Source organism: Bubalus kerabau, chromosome 6 (genome assembly GCF_029407905.1).
Source record: "Bubalus kerabau isolate K-KA32 ecotype Philippines breed swamp buffalo chromosome 6, PCC_UOA_SB_1v2, whole genome shotgun sequence".
NCBI classification, from domain to species: domain Eukaryota; kingdom Metazoa; phylum Chordata; class Mammalia; order Artiodactyla; family Bovidae; genus Bubalus; species Bubalus kerabau.
Window position 1 is genome coordinate 55,398,992 of NC_073629.1, and position 14,594 is coordinate 55,413,585.

Genomic DNA, 14,594 nt, shown 5'->3' on the forward strand with positions numbered 1-14,594 from the left:
GTTAGGTCCATGAATCAAGGTAAATTGGAAGTGGTCAAGCAGGAGATGGCAAGAGTGAACATAGACATTTCAGGAATTAGTGAAATAAAATGGACAGGAATGGGTGAATTTAACTCAGATGACCATTATATGTACTACTGTGGGCAGGAATCCCTTAGAAGAAATGGAGTAGCCCTCATAGTCAACAAAAGAGTCCAAAATACAGTATTCGGATGCAATCTCAAAAATAACAGAACGATCTCTTTTCCTTTCCAAGGCAAACCATTCAACATCACAGTAATCCAAGTCTGTGCCCCAACCAGTAATGCTGAAGAAGCTGAAGTTGAATGGTTCTATGAAGACGTATAAGACCTTCTAGAACTAACGCGCACACACACACACACACACACACACACACACAAGATGTCCTTTTCATCATAGAAGACTGGGATGCAAAAGTAGGAAGTCAAGAGATAGCTGGAGTAACAGGCAAGTTTGGCCTTAGAGTACAAAATGAAGCAGGGCAAAAGCAAACAGAATTTTGCCAAGAGAATGCACTGGTCATAAGAAACACCCTCTTCCATCAATACAAGAGACGATTCTACACATGGACATCACCAGATGGTCAATACAGAAATCAGATTGATTATATTCTTTGCAGCTTAAGATGAAGAAGCTCTATACACTCAGCATAAACAAGACCGGGAGCTGACTGTGGTTCAGATCATGAACTCCTTATTTCCAAATTCAGACTTACACTGAAGAAAGTAGGGAAAACCACTAGACCATTTAGGTATGACCTAAATCAAATTCCTTACGACTATACAGTGGGAGTGACAAAATTTTCAAGAGATTAGATCTGATGGACTGCCTGAAGAACTATTGAGAGAGATTCGTAACACCGTACAGGAGGCAGTAATCAAAACCATCCCCAAGAAGAAGAAATGCAAAAGGGCAAAATGGCTGTCTGAGGAGGCCTTACAAAGAGTTGAGAAGAGAAGAGAAGTAAAAGGCAAAGGAGAAAAGGAAAGCTATATCTATCTCAATGCAGAGTTCCAAAGAATAGCAAGGAGAGATAAGAAAGCCTTCCTAAGTGATCAATGCAAAGAAATAGAGGAAAACAATAGAATGGGAAAGACTAGAGCTCTCTCTACTTAAACCCCACTGAAATAACAATGAGGCAGTTCTGTTAAGCCATAACCCTGTAAGAGCCAAAACAGGGGGAATACAGTAACATGACAGCAAGACTAAAGATGTTAGAAAGCAAATAGGCAGGTAGAAATTTAGAGCAGATTAAAAAATCTGAATCCCAGAGCAGTCACAAAGAAAGTCAAGAAAGCAACTACACCTATCCCCACAGAACTCTCCAGAGATTCAGGACTAAACACAGGAGGGTCATTAAAGTCCTTTCTAACAAAGAACTAGATCCCCAGATCCCCACAGCAAGTTCATGCACCCCCAATAACTGGTTCTCCTTCACTTCAGCAAGAGATTGGCAGTTTATACTCTGAAGAGTGTAAACAGAGAAGATCCAAGTCAGGAGAAAGTAGGCAGAGGTGACTGTAGTGGGAATTCCTAATAGTGTACTTTCACAGCCTTGGGAAATCCCACAGAAATAGCACCTGGAAAAACAGCATATATTAAGAAGCTATGTTAATGATTATCTTTCATGTTTTTCTTAAGAATAATCCCCTGTTACAAACCCCAAGGCCAGACCCAGAAGGGAGTATGACTGGGATCATGAAAGCATAGACCTTAGAACACCAGGTCAGCGTCAGGCATGAACGCTGCCTACCCACTTGCTGATCGTTCCCAATACCAGCCCAAAAGGGAACGGCCTGGGGTAAAAACAAAGAAATCTGGACTATGTCAGTGTACTGTCTTGGGAAAGATAAGATTAAAAAAAAAGTCTTGCAGTCTGTAATTAGGAATAAAAGCTGGACTCAGAGTGGACTCTGCACCTCAGTCCAATAGAGGCTGCACGTCCCCTGATCCACTGCACCAGATTTCGTGTTCTGTCTTCATTCTAGTCGCTTGCTCCCGGACCGTTAGGGCCACAGGTGACTTTGGAGGGTAGAGCTGACATAGAGGAGTAAGTAGATGTCAGCAGAACAAACATCATGACCCTTAGCGCTCTTTCCCTTCTTTGCCACCACGTGAGCACAGAAAATATCATCTCTCCCTCTAACAACCTCCACAGATCTTTCTGCTTCTGCTCTGGGCCCAACGACAAGTCTCTTTTCCAAAGGAACTGGAGTGTTTATTTTAAATGTGACTAGGATCGGTAACGGAGAAGGCAATGGCATCCCATTCCAGTACTCTTGCCTGGAAAATCCCATGGATGGAGGAGCCTGGAAGGCTGCAGTCCATGGGATCACTGACAGTCGGACACGACTCAGCGACTTCACTTTCACTTTTCACTTTCATGCACTGGAGTAGGAAATGGCAACCCACTCCAGTGTTCTTGCCTGGAGAATCCCAGGGATGGGGGAGCCTGGTGGGCTGCCGTCTATGGGGTCACACAGAGTCGGACATGACTGAAGTGACGTAGCAGCAGGATCGTTAAAACATCTGTCTGCAATGCAGGAGACCTGGGTTCAATCCCTGGGTTGGGAAGATTCCCTGGAGAAGGAAATGGCAGCCCACTCCAGTATTTTTGCCTGGAAAATCCCATGGTAGGCTACTGTCCATGGGGTTGCAAAGAGTCGGACATGACTGAGCGAAGGGAAGAAGATGATTACTTTATCCCTCTGCTTAAGGTTTTCCAGTGGCTACTTCAATATAAAGTTAAAACTTTCTGTGGTCTTCATCTGCATGATCTGGTCCCTGTCTTCCTCTCCATCCTAATCTGGAAGCACTTTCCCCCGGATTACTGTGTTTTAGACACACTGGCTTCTCTCTTTTTCCTCACTTGCTAAGTTTACTCATACATCAGAGCCTTTTCAACTGCTATTTTCCTTTCCAGAATTACTTTTGGCAAGGCTGCCTCTTTATCATTCAGTTCTGGTTCAAACGTTACCTTCTCAAAAAAGAAGACTTCCTGACTATCATTTAAACTATCTGCAGTCTCCAACCCTCATTGTTTCTTTCAGAGCACTTATCACCATCTGAAGTCAATGTATGTATTTATTTGATTATTGTCTGTTTCTTCCTCTTTAAGGTCTGAGACACTTTCTGTGCCCCATTACCTCCAGAAGGCTTGGCATCTATGCTGTCAATTCATGTATTTGTTAAATCGGAGAAAAACAAAAAACCAGTACCTGTTATGAGGGACTGAACTGAAACTTACCCTTAAGGTTTCAGTGTTGTTCGGAACTAGCCCAGGTGTTTCCCGGTAAAATACAGCAATCTGACAGAATACTAACATCAGATAGTCGTTCTCCAATTACGACAAAGTGACACAAGAGACAAGCTCAAGCAGTAATTGCGCCTAAACTCAGATAAAACAAGGTCACTGCCAACTACCAAAACAGCAAACCTCCTCCTCTCCTGACTAGCAAAAACACTGCTTTTTATCAATTACGAAATTAGCTTTGAAATTTTCCTCCCTTCTTCTACATGAGGTATGATACCCAATCTAATGATTACGCCCACTTCCTGACAGCACCCACAACAGCATAAATCTCCATTTCCTTGGACCCTCCCCCCAAATTACTCAATATAAGCCCAAATTCTCTAGGTCTCATCTACCAGTTTGTTATTGAAAAAACCCACAGTTGCCCAAGATGTAAGCTCTCCCTCTATGCAAGGAGTAATAAACCCAACCTTTTAACTACAGGTGTGTTCCTTGTGGCCTCTTGGTGGAGAGTACTGACAAACCAATGTGCCTCACAGTAGCTCACAGCTTGGGGTAGATTTCCTACTATACACAGTAATTTCTCCACCCACCTAATCAACTTCAGAATCTCCTGGTACCTAGTTGCAGAGTAGATTCCCTCAACCAAAGATTATCTTTGTTCTCTCCTCTGTAGTTGAATAACAAGCTACTGCCTTTCCCACTGGAGAAGGCAATGGCCAGCCACTCCAATACTCTTGCCTGGAGAATCCCATGGACGGAAGAGCCTGGTAGGCTGCAGTCCATGGGGTCGCCAAGAGTCGGACACGACTTTCACTTTCATACATTGGAGAAAGATATGGCAACCCACTCCAGCGTTCTTGCCTGGAGAATCCCAGGGACGGGGGAGCCTGGTGGGCTGCCGTCTATGGGGTCGCACAGAGTCGGACACGACTGAAGCGACTTAGCAGCAGCAGCAGCCCTTCCCACTCCTTCTATCCACTCGTTTTCTTAAATTAGGAAAGGAAGAAAAATCTAGTTATGAAACTTAATTCTTACCAGAACCTCTCCTTTCACTAAACACCGCCCTCAATGGACGAGTAATTCATGGTGTTCCTTTTTCTCTTAGCCGATTTTTCTCCTTCACCGTTAAGTGTCACTTTCCTTCTCAGTTTCATATCACATTACATTTTCAATTCTCTAATCGAACTCGTTTTACTGTTCAGGAAGGTGAAGTTCCTTTGTGCTTTTTTGTTTAACCCTCCACCCCCCCCCCACCCCCACACGTGATAAATACACGTACAAACCCTTTTGCACACTCTCTTTAGCCTTGCCTTCTCTGACACCTTCTAATACCATTCTAACTACAGCCTTCCCCTCATCTAAGTCCTGCGGCCCCACCTCTCGCCCTTTCTTCCAAATCAATCCTTCCCTAGAATCCGCCCCAAACCAATCGGTCACATACATCCAATTAGAGCCGTGGACCTAAACTACATACCCAATCCCGGCCTTAGACAACCCCCCGCCCCATCCCACCCCTTAACCAGACCTGCCTCTATTCAGCAGCTCAGATCTGGCTCCGCGTCTCCACCTGCCTGGTCCAGTCCCCAATCCCGGCTGTCCGCATAGCAAATCGCGTCCGAATCCAAGCCCCACAGACAATCCTGATCACATCGCAGCGAAGCTCCATCCTGCTGGTTTACTCTCCTCTGACCTTTCGCCGCCCACTTCTACACCCCCACCCCTACTCAATTGCTTCTAGTCCGCGACTCCAGTCAATCTCCGTTCAGGCTCCGCCCCTAAGCCCGAATCCCGCCCCATCAGGCTCTCGAGCCCTCGCGGGACTTGAGCTCCGGAAAGCGAGGTGTTCGCGCGAGAAAGGTCAGTGTGGCGCTAGAAGTGTACTCAGGGGGCGTGATGGTTGCCGTTTTGTCTCAAGCCACGGAGAGCGAGATGAGGCGGGAGACGGGTTAGGGTGCGCTGCCGGGTCGCGCGACTTCCTCCAACCTGGAGGAAGAGCAGGGGTTGGATTTCCTTCAGGATTCGGACTCGCGTTCCCGAGCTGGGGCGGGAGCTCGGAGTTGGGCCTCTTGACTCCCGGCTTCGGTGGACTGCGGGCCGCGTTGCAAAGGGTCAGCGCTGGAGTTTCAGAGTTAGCTACGGAGAGGGAATGGCACCGAAGTGCTGGCCTTCTAAAGTGGGACCCCGGGACCCCGGTCCTCGTCTGCCATTTTTGCGCTTGATTTTGCAATTTGGATGTTTTGTAAACGGTGTAGGAAGTTGATACCGACTCCAGTTGATCCGTAACCGAGATTCTCAATAAAAAAGGAAACAGGCTGCTAACTTACAACATATGACTCTAGTGAAACCCATGGTTTTTAGATAAAAGGAAAACGGTCCAATCTGGTGCTTTTGGAGCCCCCCGCCTAGTACGGTCTTGCCGGCGCGCGTCTCCTCCACCTCTACCTGAGCTGGGCAGCAGGCTCCTTCCACACCTGGCTGCACACCCACCGTTACTGTTTTAACTCACGTGGGCCTAAAACCGAACTCCTGCCAAGCATATTACTGCCCTTTGCAGAAGTTTATAATTACTAGAATTCCGTTTTCACAAAACAGCTTTTCAACAATTTCAGGCTCATGTCTCCTGTCTTATACCGGCTTTGTATGGCTGATTTTTCCATTCTTGGTTCAGGCTTTGAGGTTTATTATTCCCACTGTACTTTCCCGGCCAGTACCTTATTCACTCACCTCCTACTTTCCCTCTGTTGTATCAGTAAGCCTTAGAAACATTCTAGAGGTGGACTAACAGGCAGAGCAAAAAGTGGAAATAAACTTTTGATCAGACTCTTAACCTGTTTTGTACATTAATTACTCGCTAGGAGTCGAACTTAACTGAGCGACTTCACTTTCACTTTTCACTTTCATGCACTGGAGAGGGAAATGGCAACCCACTCCAGTGTTCTTGCCTGGAGAATCCCAAGGACGGGGAGCCTGGTGGGCTGCCGTTTATGGGGTCGCACAGAGTTGGACACGACTGAAGTGACTTAGCATACTCACCTTTTGGCTCTGGATTCTGTAACAATTCATCAGCCGTCTCAACTTCAGGTCACTTCCAGATGCACCACACATACCTTCAGTATCTTCATTTTAAGCAGTCTACACCAAAGATAATAAATAATTGAATTTTCTATTGATCATGCCTACATTACAGTGGATTTTATCTTATGTATAATATGCCGTACTCACGTTTACTAGATGACACTGATTCACAATTTCCTGATTTTCTTCACAGAACATCGTTTTTAAATATAAATGAGAAAAAAAAAGTGAAATGTTTAAAATTAAAAGCCATATGGCTTTTAATTTTTTATTTTTATTTTAAATAAAAATAACCTTTTTATTTTTTCCAACTTTTCAGTGATATCTCAGGTGTTTTTATTAGTGAGTATGCATAGGGAAAGCTAATTGCTTTAAAGTGTTGCTCAAAAAGTGTTTGTTTAAAGTATGAAAGAAATAAATCTTAGAGATTCTGAATATGTGTCTATTAGCCTGCTTAGATTTCTTTGGAGCCAATTTTTCACTGATGCTCCCATGATTCCTTCTACAACGAAATTACCTAGTGAGAGTAATGAGTGAGAAGAAAATCGAGTCTGTATGTGGGCACTGAGGAATTTCGTCATTGACATGGGAGGAAAAAGAGATTGTAGTGTGTCAAAAGCCAAGGGAACATGGTGTTTCTGGGAGGAGATAGGGCTTAACCAGCAGATATAAAGCTGCAGAGAACTCAAGAAAAGTAAGAATTTCACAATGTCCACTGAATTTAACAATATGAAGGCCAAAATTGACTTGGGCCAGAGCTGCCTCTATGGAGTAATCAGTACAAATGTTAGATTGCCCTGGGCCAAGAAGTATAGATTCAGGAAAAGGGACAGTCAATAAAATTACATCTTTTTAACTAGGAGAGACAAATATATAGAAGAGAATGGTAATAGTCAATTGAGCAAGGGAGAGAAATAGCATCCAAGTCATGGGAGGAGAGACGGTTCTTTTGTAGCAGGATCACTTTATTATAATAGGAAGAAAAAAGGGGAATTTTTTCAGTTTAGTTTTTTTAGATGTGGGCAAGTTGAAAAAATTCCCATCTGATGGCTTCTGTTTTCTCTCTGATAGAAAACATGGTCATCTGCTTAGACTAAAGAGGGTTATCTGTTAGAGGAATGTTGGAAAAATTAAAATAATCATTTTGTACTATGGGAGAGAAATATTGCCTATTCTCTTAATGGCTTTTGGCTGAGGCCGAGAATTAAACTGACATAAGACAGATTAACAGGAGAAAAGCACACATTTAGTTTAAGTTCTATGTGACACAGACGCTTTTGTGAGAAAATGAAGACCCAAAGAAGTGACAAAACCAAATGGTTTTAAGGCAGGTTGAACAAAGAGAGACCATTGTGGAAAAGTAACCAAAAAATATGGGGAGATTTAAAGGAAGATAAGAATTATTTTAACTAGGTCTGTTTGTACAGAATTCTCTCAGGTTTAACTCTCTAAGAATGTCTCTCTCCCCACCCCCAACCCTACCCCTATTAATGACCCAAGAATAGGCATTTCTTGATTTAAGAAAACTTTGACTTGAAAGAGACTTCCCTGGTGGCTCAGACGGTAAACCATCTGCCTACAGTGTGGGAGACCTGGGTTCGATCCCTGGGTTGGCAAAATTCCCCGGAGAAGGAAATGGCAACCCACTCCAGTACTCTTGCCTGGAAAATCCCGTGGATGGAGGAGCCTGGTAGGCTACAGTCCATGGGGTCCTAAAGAGTCGGACATGACTGAGCGACTTCACTTTTCTTTCTTTTTTGACTTGAAAGAAACATAAGTCATTATTTACAAAGGAATCACTATTTCATAAAAGGGCTCATTATAAATAGTTCACTTAAATCATTAATTTATAAGGTGATTTTATGTATTCATTCACTTGACACATTTATTTATAATATGCCTCCTGTGTACCAGAGAAGTGAACTAAACACACCAGGCCCCTACTCACGGCACTTACATTAAATTACCAAATGAGTGAGTTGTCAGCCAAAGTGCTTTGCAGAGTTAACCTAGGCTCATGTGATGTAGAATGGCTAACAGGTTGTCATTTAAGCTGAGATTTTGTTGACAAGGTCAGGATTTTCTATTTTACTTTTTTAGAAACATCAAATATGTTATTTTTCACATCTAAAGCTTTCTGTAGCCTTCAAATTTTGGTAAATTAAGGAGATTCATAATTAGTTTCAGTAGTCGGTTTGAATCCATAAAGTATATCTTTTTTTTTTTTTTAAAGCTTAATTATTAGATATAAAGGAAATGCCCTCCACTGATAGAACATTGTTGGAGTAAAACCTTACGGGAAGTTTCTACTGCCCTGAATTCTTTCACTTGTACGTGGCAGTATGATAAGAGAAGTCCATTTTGCTTTGATCTCCTATTGACCCATAGTGATAATAACTTCCTTATAGGTAGAGAAATAATTCAGAATCAGGTAGAGAAGTAATTCAGAATGCATGCCTGCTAGTTTTAGCTGGAATCTCTTAATGGGGCTTGCCAATTATAGTATTGTTGAGGCAAGTACCATCTGAATAAATAAGGAAAGATTCATTCATATAATCTTTTTATTTCTCAAGGATCTACTATAGTCCTTTTCAAACAGCTTTCTAAATACCCTGCTTTTAACAACGTTAATTTACTATTATGAATTGTGCTTTTACTAGTGACTTCTCCAGATAATTCTGAGTTTCAGTAGTTCTTAGATTGAAACATTCTGGATTTTATGGCTACTAGGAATGGAACTTTTACTTCCTGTAGTTTAATGCCCTAGAGTAAAGTAGGGTAAAAAATTCATCATATCCTTACAGATCTAGTTTAAAATGACACATGTATAAATTTATGTAAGGAAGAATTCTGTTGGAGTAATTAGAACATTTCTCGTGATGAGAGATTATATCATAGAAAGAAAACTCAGCTATAGAAAAAGTTAATTTCTGTTTTATACAAGGTTGTGGTCTGTCGGGTAGCTGTGTTTAATAGTGGTATAAGTATACGTTTACTCCCTTTAAATTTTTGTCTTTTATTCCGTAGCATGTTTTTGGCCTGGGGGAGACTCTGCACCCTTAGCTGTAGACCTAAATTCCTGAAGACAGTTTGGGCTTCAAAAATCCTTGGACTCTCTACTTCTGCTGTAGGTATTGCTTAATCACTTATAGAAATAAAATTGCATATATTCTGCAGTGTTTGAAAAAGACAATTTTTCATGGCTATTTTGTAATTATTTTATTAAAATGAGTATTGGTGTTATATAAGCTGAAATGATCTCTTGTCATTAGCTAGAACTGACTTTCACTGGATAGCTGTTTGCCTGTCTATGTGTCAGGCATCAGTTCAGTTTAGTCACTCAGTCATGTCCGACTCTTTGCAACCCCATGGACTGCAGCATGCCAGGCTTCCCTGTCCATCACCAATTCCTGGAGTTTACCCAAACTCTTGAGTTGGTGATGCCATCCAACCATCTCATCCTCTGTTGTCCCCTTCTCCTCCCGCCTTCAGTCTTTCCCAGCATCAGGGTCTTTTCCAGTGAGTCAGCTCTTCGCATCAGGTGGCCAAAGTATTGGAGTTTCAGCTTCAACATCAGTCCTTCAAATGAACACCCAGGACTGATCTCCTTTAGGATGGACTGGGTGGATCTCCTTGCAGTCCAAGGGACTCTCAAGAGTCTTCCCCAACACCACAGTTCAAAAGCATCAATTCTTCACCACTCAGCTTTCTTTATAGTCCAATTCTCACATCCATACATGACTACTGAAAAAACCATAGCCTTGTCAGGCATAGTGCAGGGCATTATATTCATTATCTCTATTTATTTTTTTTTTTTCAATTGAAATATAGTTGATTTACAATATTGTGTTAGTTTCAGGTATACAGCATAGTGATTCAGGTTTTTTTTTTTTAAACAGGTTTTATTCCATTATAGATTATTATGGGATATTGGGTATCATTCCCTGTGCTATACAGAAAATCCTTATTGCTTATCTATTTTCTGTATAGTGGTTCTGTCTATTAATCACACACTCCTCATTTCACCCCACCTGCTTTGGTAACTACAAGTTTGTTTTTAGATTAATTAGTTTTTAGATTCCACATATAAGTGCTATCATATAGTATTTGTTTTTCTCTGTCTGATTTACTTTACTAAGTGTAATATTCTTAGGTCCATCCACATTGCTGCAAATGTTGGTATTTCATTATTTTTTATAGAGAGTTATATTCCTTTGTATATATACCACATCTTCTTAAGCCAGTCATCTGTTGATGGTGCTTGGTTGCCATCCATGGCTTGGCTGTTATAAAGAGTGATACTATGAACATTGAGGAGCATGCATCCTTTTGAATTAGAGGTGTTCCCCCCACCCCCGCCCCCCCAGGTATACACCCAGGAGTGGAATTGCTAGATCATATAGTAGTTTTATTTTTAATTTTTTAAGGAACCTCCATACTGTTTTCCATACTGGCTATAGCTATTTACATTTCTACCAAAGGGTACAAAGCTTCCTTTTTCTACACATTTATTATTTATAGACTTTTTTGATAATAGCCCTTCTGATCACTATGAGTTGATAGCTCATTGTGCTTTTGTTTTACATTTTTCTGTTAGCTAGTGATGTTGAGCATCTTTTTATGTGCCTAGTAGCCATCTCTCTATATATCTTCTTTGGAAAAATATCTATTCAGGTCTTCTGCCCATTTTTTGATTGGGTTTTTGTTTTTTTGATATTGAGTTGTGTGAGCTGGTTGTATATTTTGGGTGTTAACTCCTTGTTGGTTTCATCATTTGCAAGTATTTTTTCCCATTCTGTAGGTTATCTTTTCATTTCATTAATGGTTTCCATTGCTGTGCAAAAACTTAATTTTGATTAGGTCCCATTTGTTAATTTTTTCCTTTATTTCTTTTGCCTTGGGAGACTAAGAAAATATTGCTCTGACTTATGTCAAAGACTGTTTTACGTATGTTCTCTTCTGAGTATTTTATTGTATCATGTCTTACATTTAGGTCTTTAAGCCATTTTGAGTTTGTTTTGTATATGGTTTGAGAGAATGTTCTAATCTAATTATTTTACATGTGGCTGTCCAGTTTTCCCAGCACCGCTTATTGAAGAGATTGTCTTTTCTCCATGTATGATCTTATCTCCTTTATGTAGATTAGCTGACCAAAGCTGAGTGGGTTATTTCTGGACTCTCTAGTTTTTCCTTTAACCTGTGTATCTGTTTTTGTATCAATACCACACTGTTTTGCTTACTGTCGCTTTCTAGTATAGTCTGAAATTAGCAGGGTTATACCTTCAGCTTTTTTCTTTTTTCTCTGGATTGTGTTGTCAATTCTGGATCTTTTGTGGTCTCATGTAAATTTAAGATTATTTGTTCTAGTTCTATGAAAAATGTCATGTATATTTTTGATAGAAATTCTATAGATTGCTTTGGGTACTATGGCCACTTTAAGAATATTAATTATTCCATTCCAAGAGCTCAAGATATCTTTTCATTTAATTAAATCATCTTCAATTTCAAATCTCCACCTCCTTGGTAAGTTTCTTATTAGGTCTTTATGTTTTTGATGTGGTGTTTAATGGGAGTTTTTTTGCTTTCTGATATTTCATTATTAGTGACTAAAAGAGCAACAGATTTCTGTGTATTAATCTTGTATGCTGCAACTTTGCTGAATTCATTTATTAGTTCTAATAGGTTTTGTGTGGAGACTTTAGAGTTCTCTGTTACAGAGTATCATGTCATCTACAACTATTGACAAATTGACCTCTTCCCTTCCAATTTTTTATTTTATTTTTCTTGTCTGACTGCTGTGTCAATGACTTTCAATACTATGTTAAATAAAAGCAGTGAGAGTGGGCATCCTTGTCTTGTTCCTGAATTTAGCAGGACTGCTTTCGGCTTTTCAGTGTTGAATATTACATTGGTTTGTCATAAATGACCTGTATTATGTTGAGATATGTACCCTTTATACCCACTTTAAGAAGAGTGTTTATCATGAATTCATGTTGTGTTTTGTCAAATGCTTTTTCTGCAGCTATTGAGAATACATGTGGTTTCTGTGTTTCCTTTTGTGGAAATGATGTATCACATTGATTTGTATGTGTTGAATTATCCATGTAACACTGGAATAAATCCAACTTGATCACAGTGTGTGATCCTTTGTATGTATTATTAGATTCTGTTTGCTAGTATTGTGTTGGGGATTTTTGCCTTCGTATTCATCAAGGATCAGATCAGATCAGTCACTCAGTTGTGTCTGACTCTTTTTGACCCCATGAGTTGCAGCACACCAGGCTTCCCTGTCCATCAGTACTGGCCTGTAATAATTTTCTTGTTTTGTTAATGACTGTCTGGTTTTGGTATCAGAGTAATGGTGGCATTGTAGAGTGAACTTGGGAGTTTTCCCTCTTCCTTTCATTTTTTTTTTTTTTTTTGGAATGCTCTGAAAAGAATAAGTTCTTCTTTATTTGATTGGTAGAATTTCCCACTGAAGCCGTCAGTTCTTAGACTTGTTTGAGGGCAGGTTTTTTTCCTTTAAATGTAATTTATTTGGGGCTGTGCTGGGTATTCATTGCTACATGCAGTTTTGCTCTAGTTGCAGTGAGCAGGAGCTACTTTCTAGTTGTGGTTCAACGGCTTCTCGTTGTGGTGGCTTCTCTTGTTTCAGAGCATAGACTCTAGAGCATCCAGACTTCAGCAGTTGCAGTCCCTGAGCTCTGGAGCACAGGCTCAGTAGTTGTGGCACATGGACTTAGTTGTTCTGCAGCATGTGGGATCTTCCCAGAACAGAGATCGAATCCTTGTATCCTGCATTGACAGGTGGATTCTCTACCACTGAGCCACCAGGGAATGAAGGGAGTTTTATTACAGATTCTATTTCACTTCTAGTGATTGGTCTGGTTAAATTCTTTTTGACTCAGTCTTGGCAAGCCATATGGGTCCAGAAATTTGTCCATTTTTTCTAAGTTGTCCAATTTGTTGGCATATAACCATTCATAGCATTCTCTTTTGGTTTTTTTTTAAATCTCTGTGGTATTGAGATTTCCTGTCTTTGATTTTGTGTTTTATTTGGGTCCTCTGGCTATTGATAGACATGAGTTTGAACAAGCTCCGGTAATTGGTGATGGACAGGGAAGCCTGGCGTGCTATAGTCCATGGGGTTGCAAAGAGTCGGACACAACTGAGCAACTGAACTGAACTACCTGTTGATAATCTTATAGGTGTTCCCTTGTACATGATTCTTTGTTTTTCCCTTGCTGCCTTTTGATTCTCTCTTTTGCTTTTGCCATTTAATTATCTGTCTTACTGTGTGTCTGTCTAGGTTCATCTTTTTGGGGATTTTCTGTGCTTCCTGTACCTGGATATCTGTTTCCTTCTTTAGGGTTGGAAATTTTTCTGCCATACTTCCTTAAAATACATTTTGATCTCCTTCTGTCTTTCTTCACCTTCTAGAACTCCTGTTATACAAAGGTTGGCACACTTTATATTTTATTAATCTTGTATGTTGCTTTCTTTTTTTTCTTTTTTCTTTTTCTGTTTGTTGTTTGATTGGGTGATTTATTCTATCTTCCAGATCATTTCTTCTTGTAATTTAAGACAGCTATTCATTGCTTCTAGAGTGCTTTTTATCTCAGAAATTCAATTATCTATTTTTGATTGGGTCTTCTTTATAGGTTCTATTGTTCTTTGTTGAAATAATCTGTGTTTAGACCAATTCTCTTTCTTAATTCAGTTAGCATTCTTATACTAACTCTTTGAATTCGGTGTCTGGTAGACCAACTATCAAGCTTCCCAGGTGGCCCAGTGATAAAGACTCTGCCAATGCCAGAGATAAAAGAGACACAGATTTGATTCCCATGTGGCGAAGATCTCCAGGAGTAGGAACTGGCAACTAACTCCAGTATTCTTGCTTGGAAAATTCTATGGACAGAGACGCTGGTGAGCTACAGCCCATGGGATTGCAGAGAGTCGGACGTGACTAAGTGACTGATAACACACACACAATTGTCTTTTTCATTATTTATTCTTTTAAGGAATTCTCTTCCTCTTTTAATTGGGAGAATTTCCTCTACCTTTTCATTTTACTTAACTTTCTCAGTCTCTGTGAACTGAAACGGTTATCTGTTGTGGTCCTGTAGGGGTGTTTTCATGTTGGAGTAACCCTGTGTAGACTGTCTTTTGGTGCAAGGGCTGGTTTTGGTATGGATATCAGGTCTCTCCTCCAGGTGTGCTGGCCTCTATCTCTTTGTTAGGG

At 40.6% G+C, this 14,594-nt stretch overlaps 2 protein-coding genes and 1 long non-coding RNA gene across 6 annotated transcripts in view; 2 read left to right on the forward strand and 1 right to left on the reverse strand.

Moving 5' to 3' along the window:
• The window catches only part of LOC129655167 (guanylate-binding protein 1-like), a 26,819-nt gene extending 25,901 nt beyond the window's left edge, over positions 1-918 (forward strand). The window contains exon 12 of the mRNA XM_055585251.1: positions 257-918. The gene's annotated coding sequence lies outside the window, so the exon portion shown is untranslated. The remainder of the gene's footprint in view (positions 1-256) is intronic.
• The window catches only part of LOC129655171 (uncharacterized), a 7,321-nt gene extending 2,388 nt beyond the window's left edge, over positions 1-4,933 (reverse strand). Inside the window, exon 1 of the long non-coding RNA XR_008715795.1 lies at positions 4,803-4,933. This is a non-coding gene — a long non-coding RNA (uncharacterized LOC129655171). The remainder of the gene's footprint in view (positions 1-4,802) is intronic.
• A 39-nt stretch (positions 4,934-4,972) lies between these two features.
• The window catches only part of KYAT3 (kynurenine aminotransferase 3), a 63,316-nt gene continuing 53,694 nt past the window's right edge, over positions 4,973-14,594 (forward strand). The window contains exons 1-2 of one of the 4 annotated variants that reach the window (XM_055585252.1): positions 4,989-5,134; positions 9,380-9,479. In XM_055585252.1, the coding sequence (XP_055441227.1) occupies positions 9,381-9,479 (99 nt within the window). In that variant the 5' untranslated portion in view covers positions 4,989-5,134; position 9,380. Of the gene's footprint in view, positions 5,135-9,379; positions 9,480-14,594 lie in introns of those variants that run through there. The other 3 variants (XM_055585255.1, XM_055585254.1, XM_055585253.1) reach the window with 3 other exon arrangements.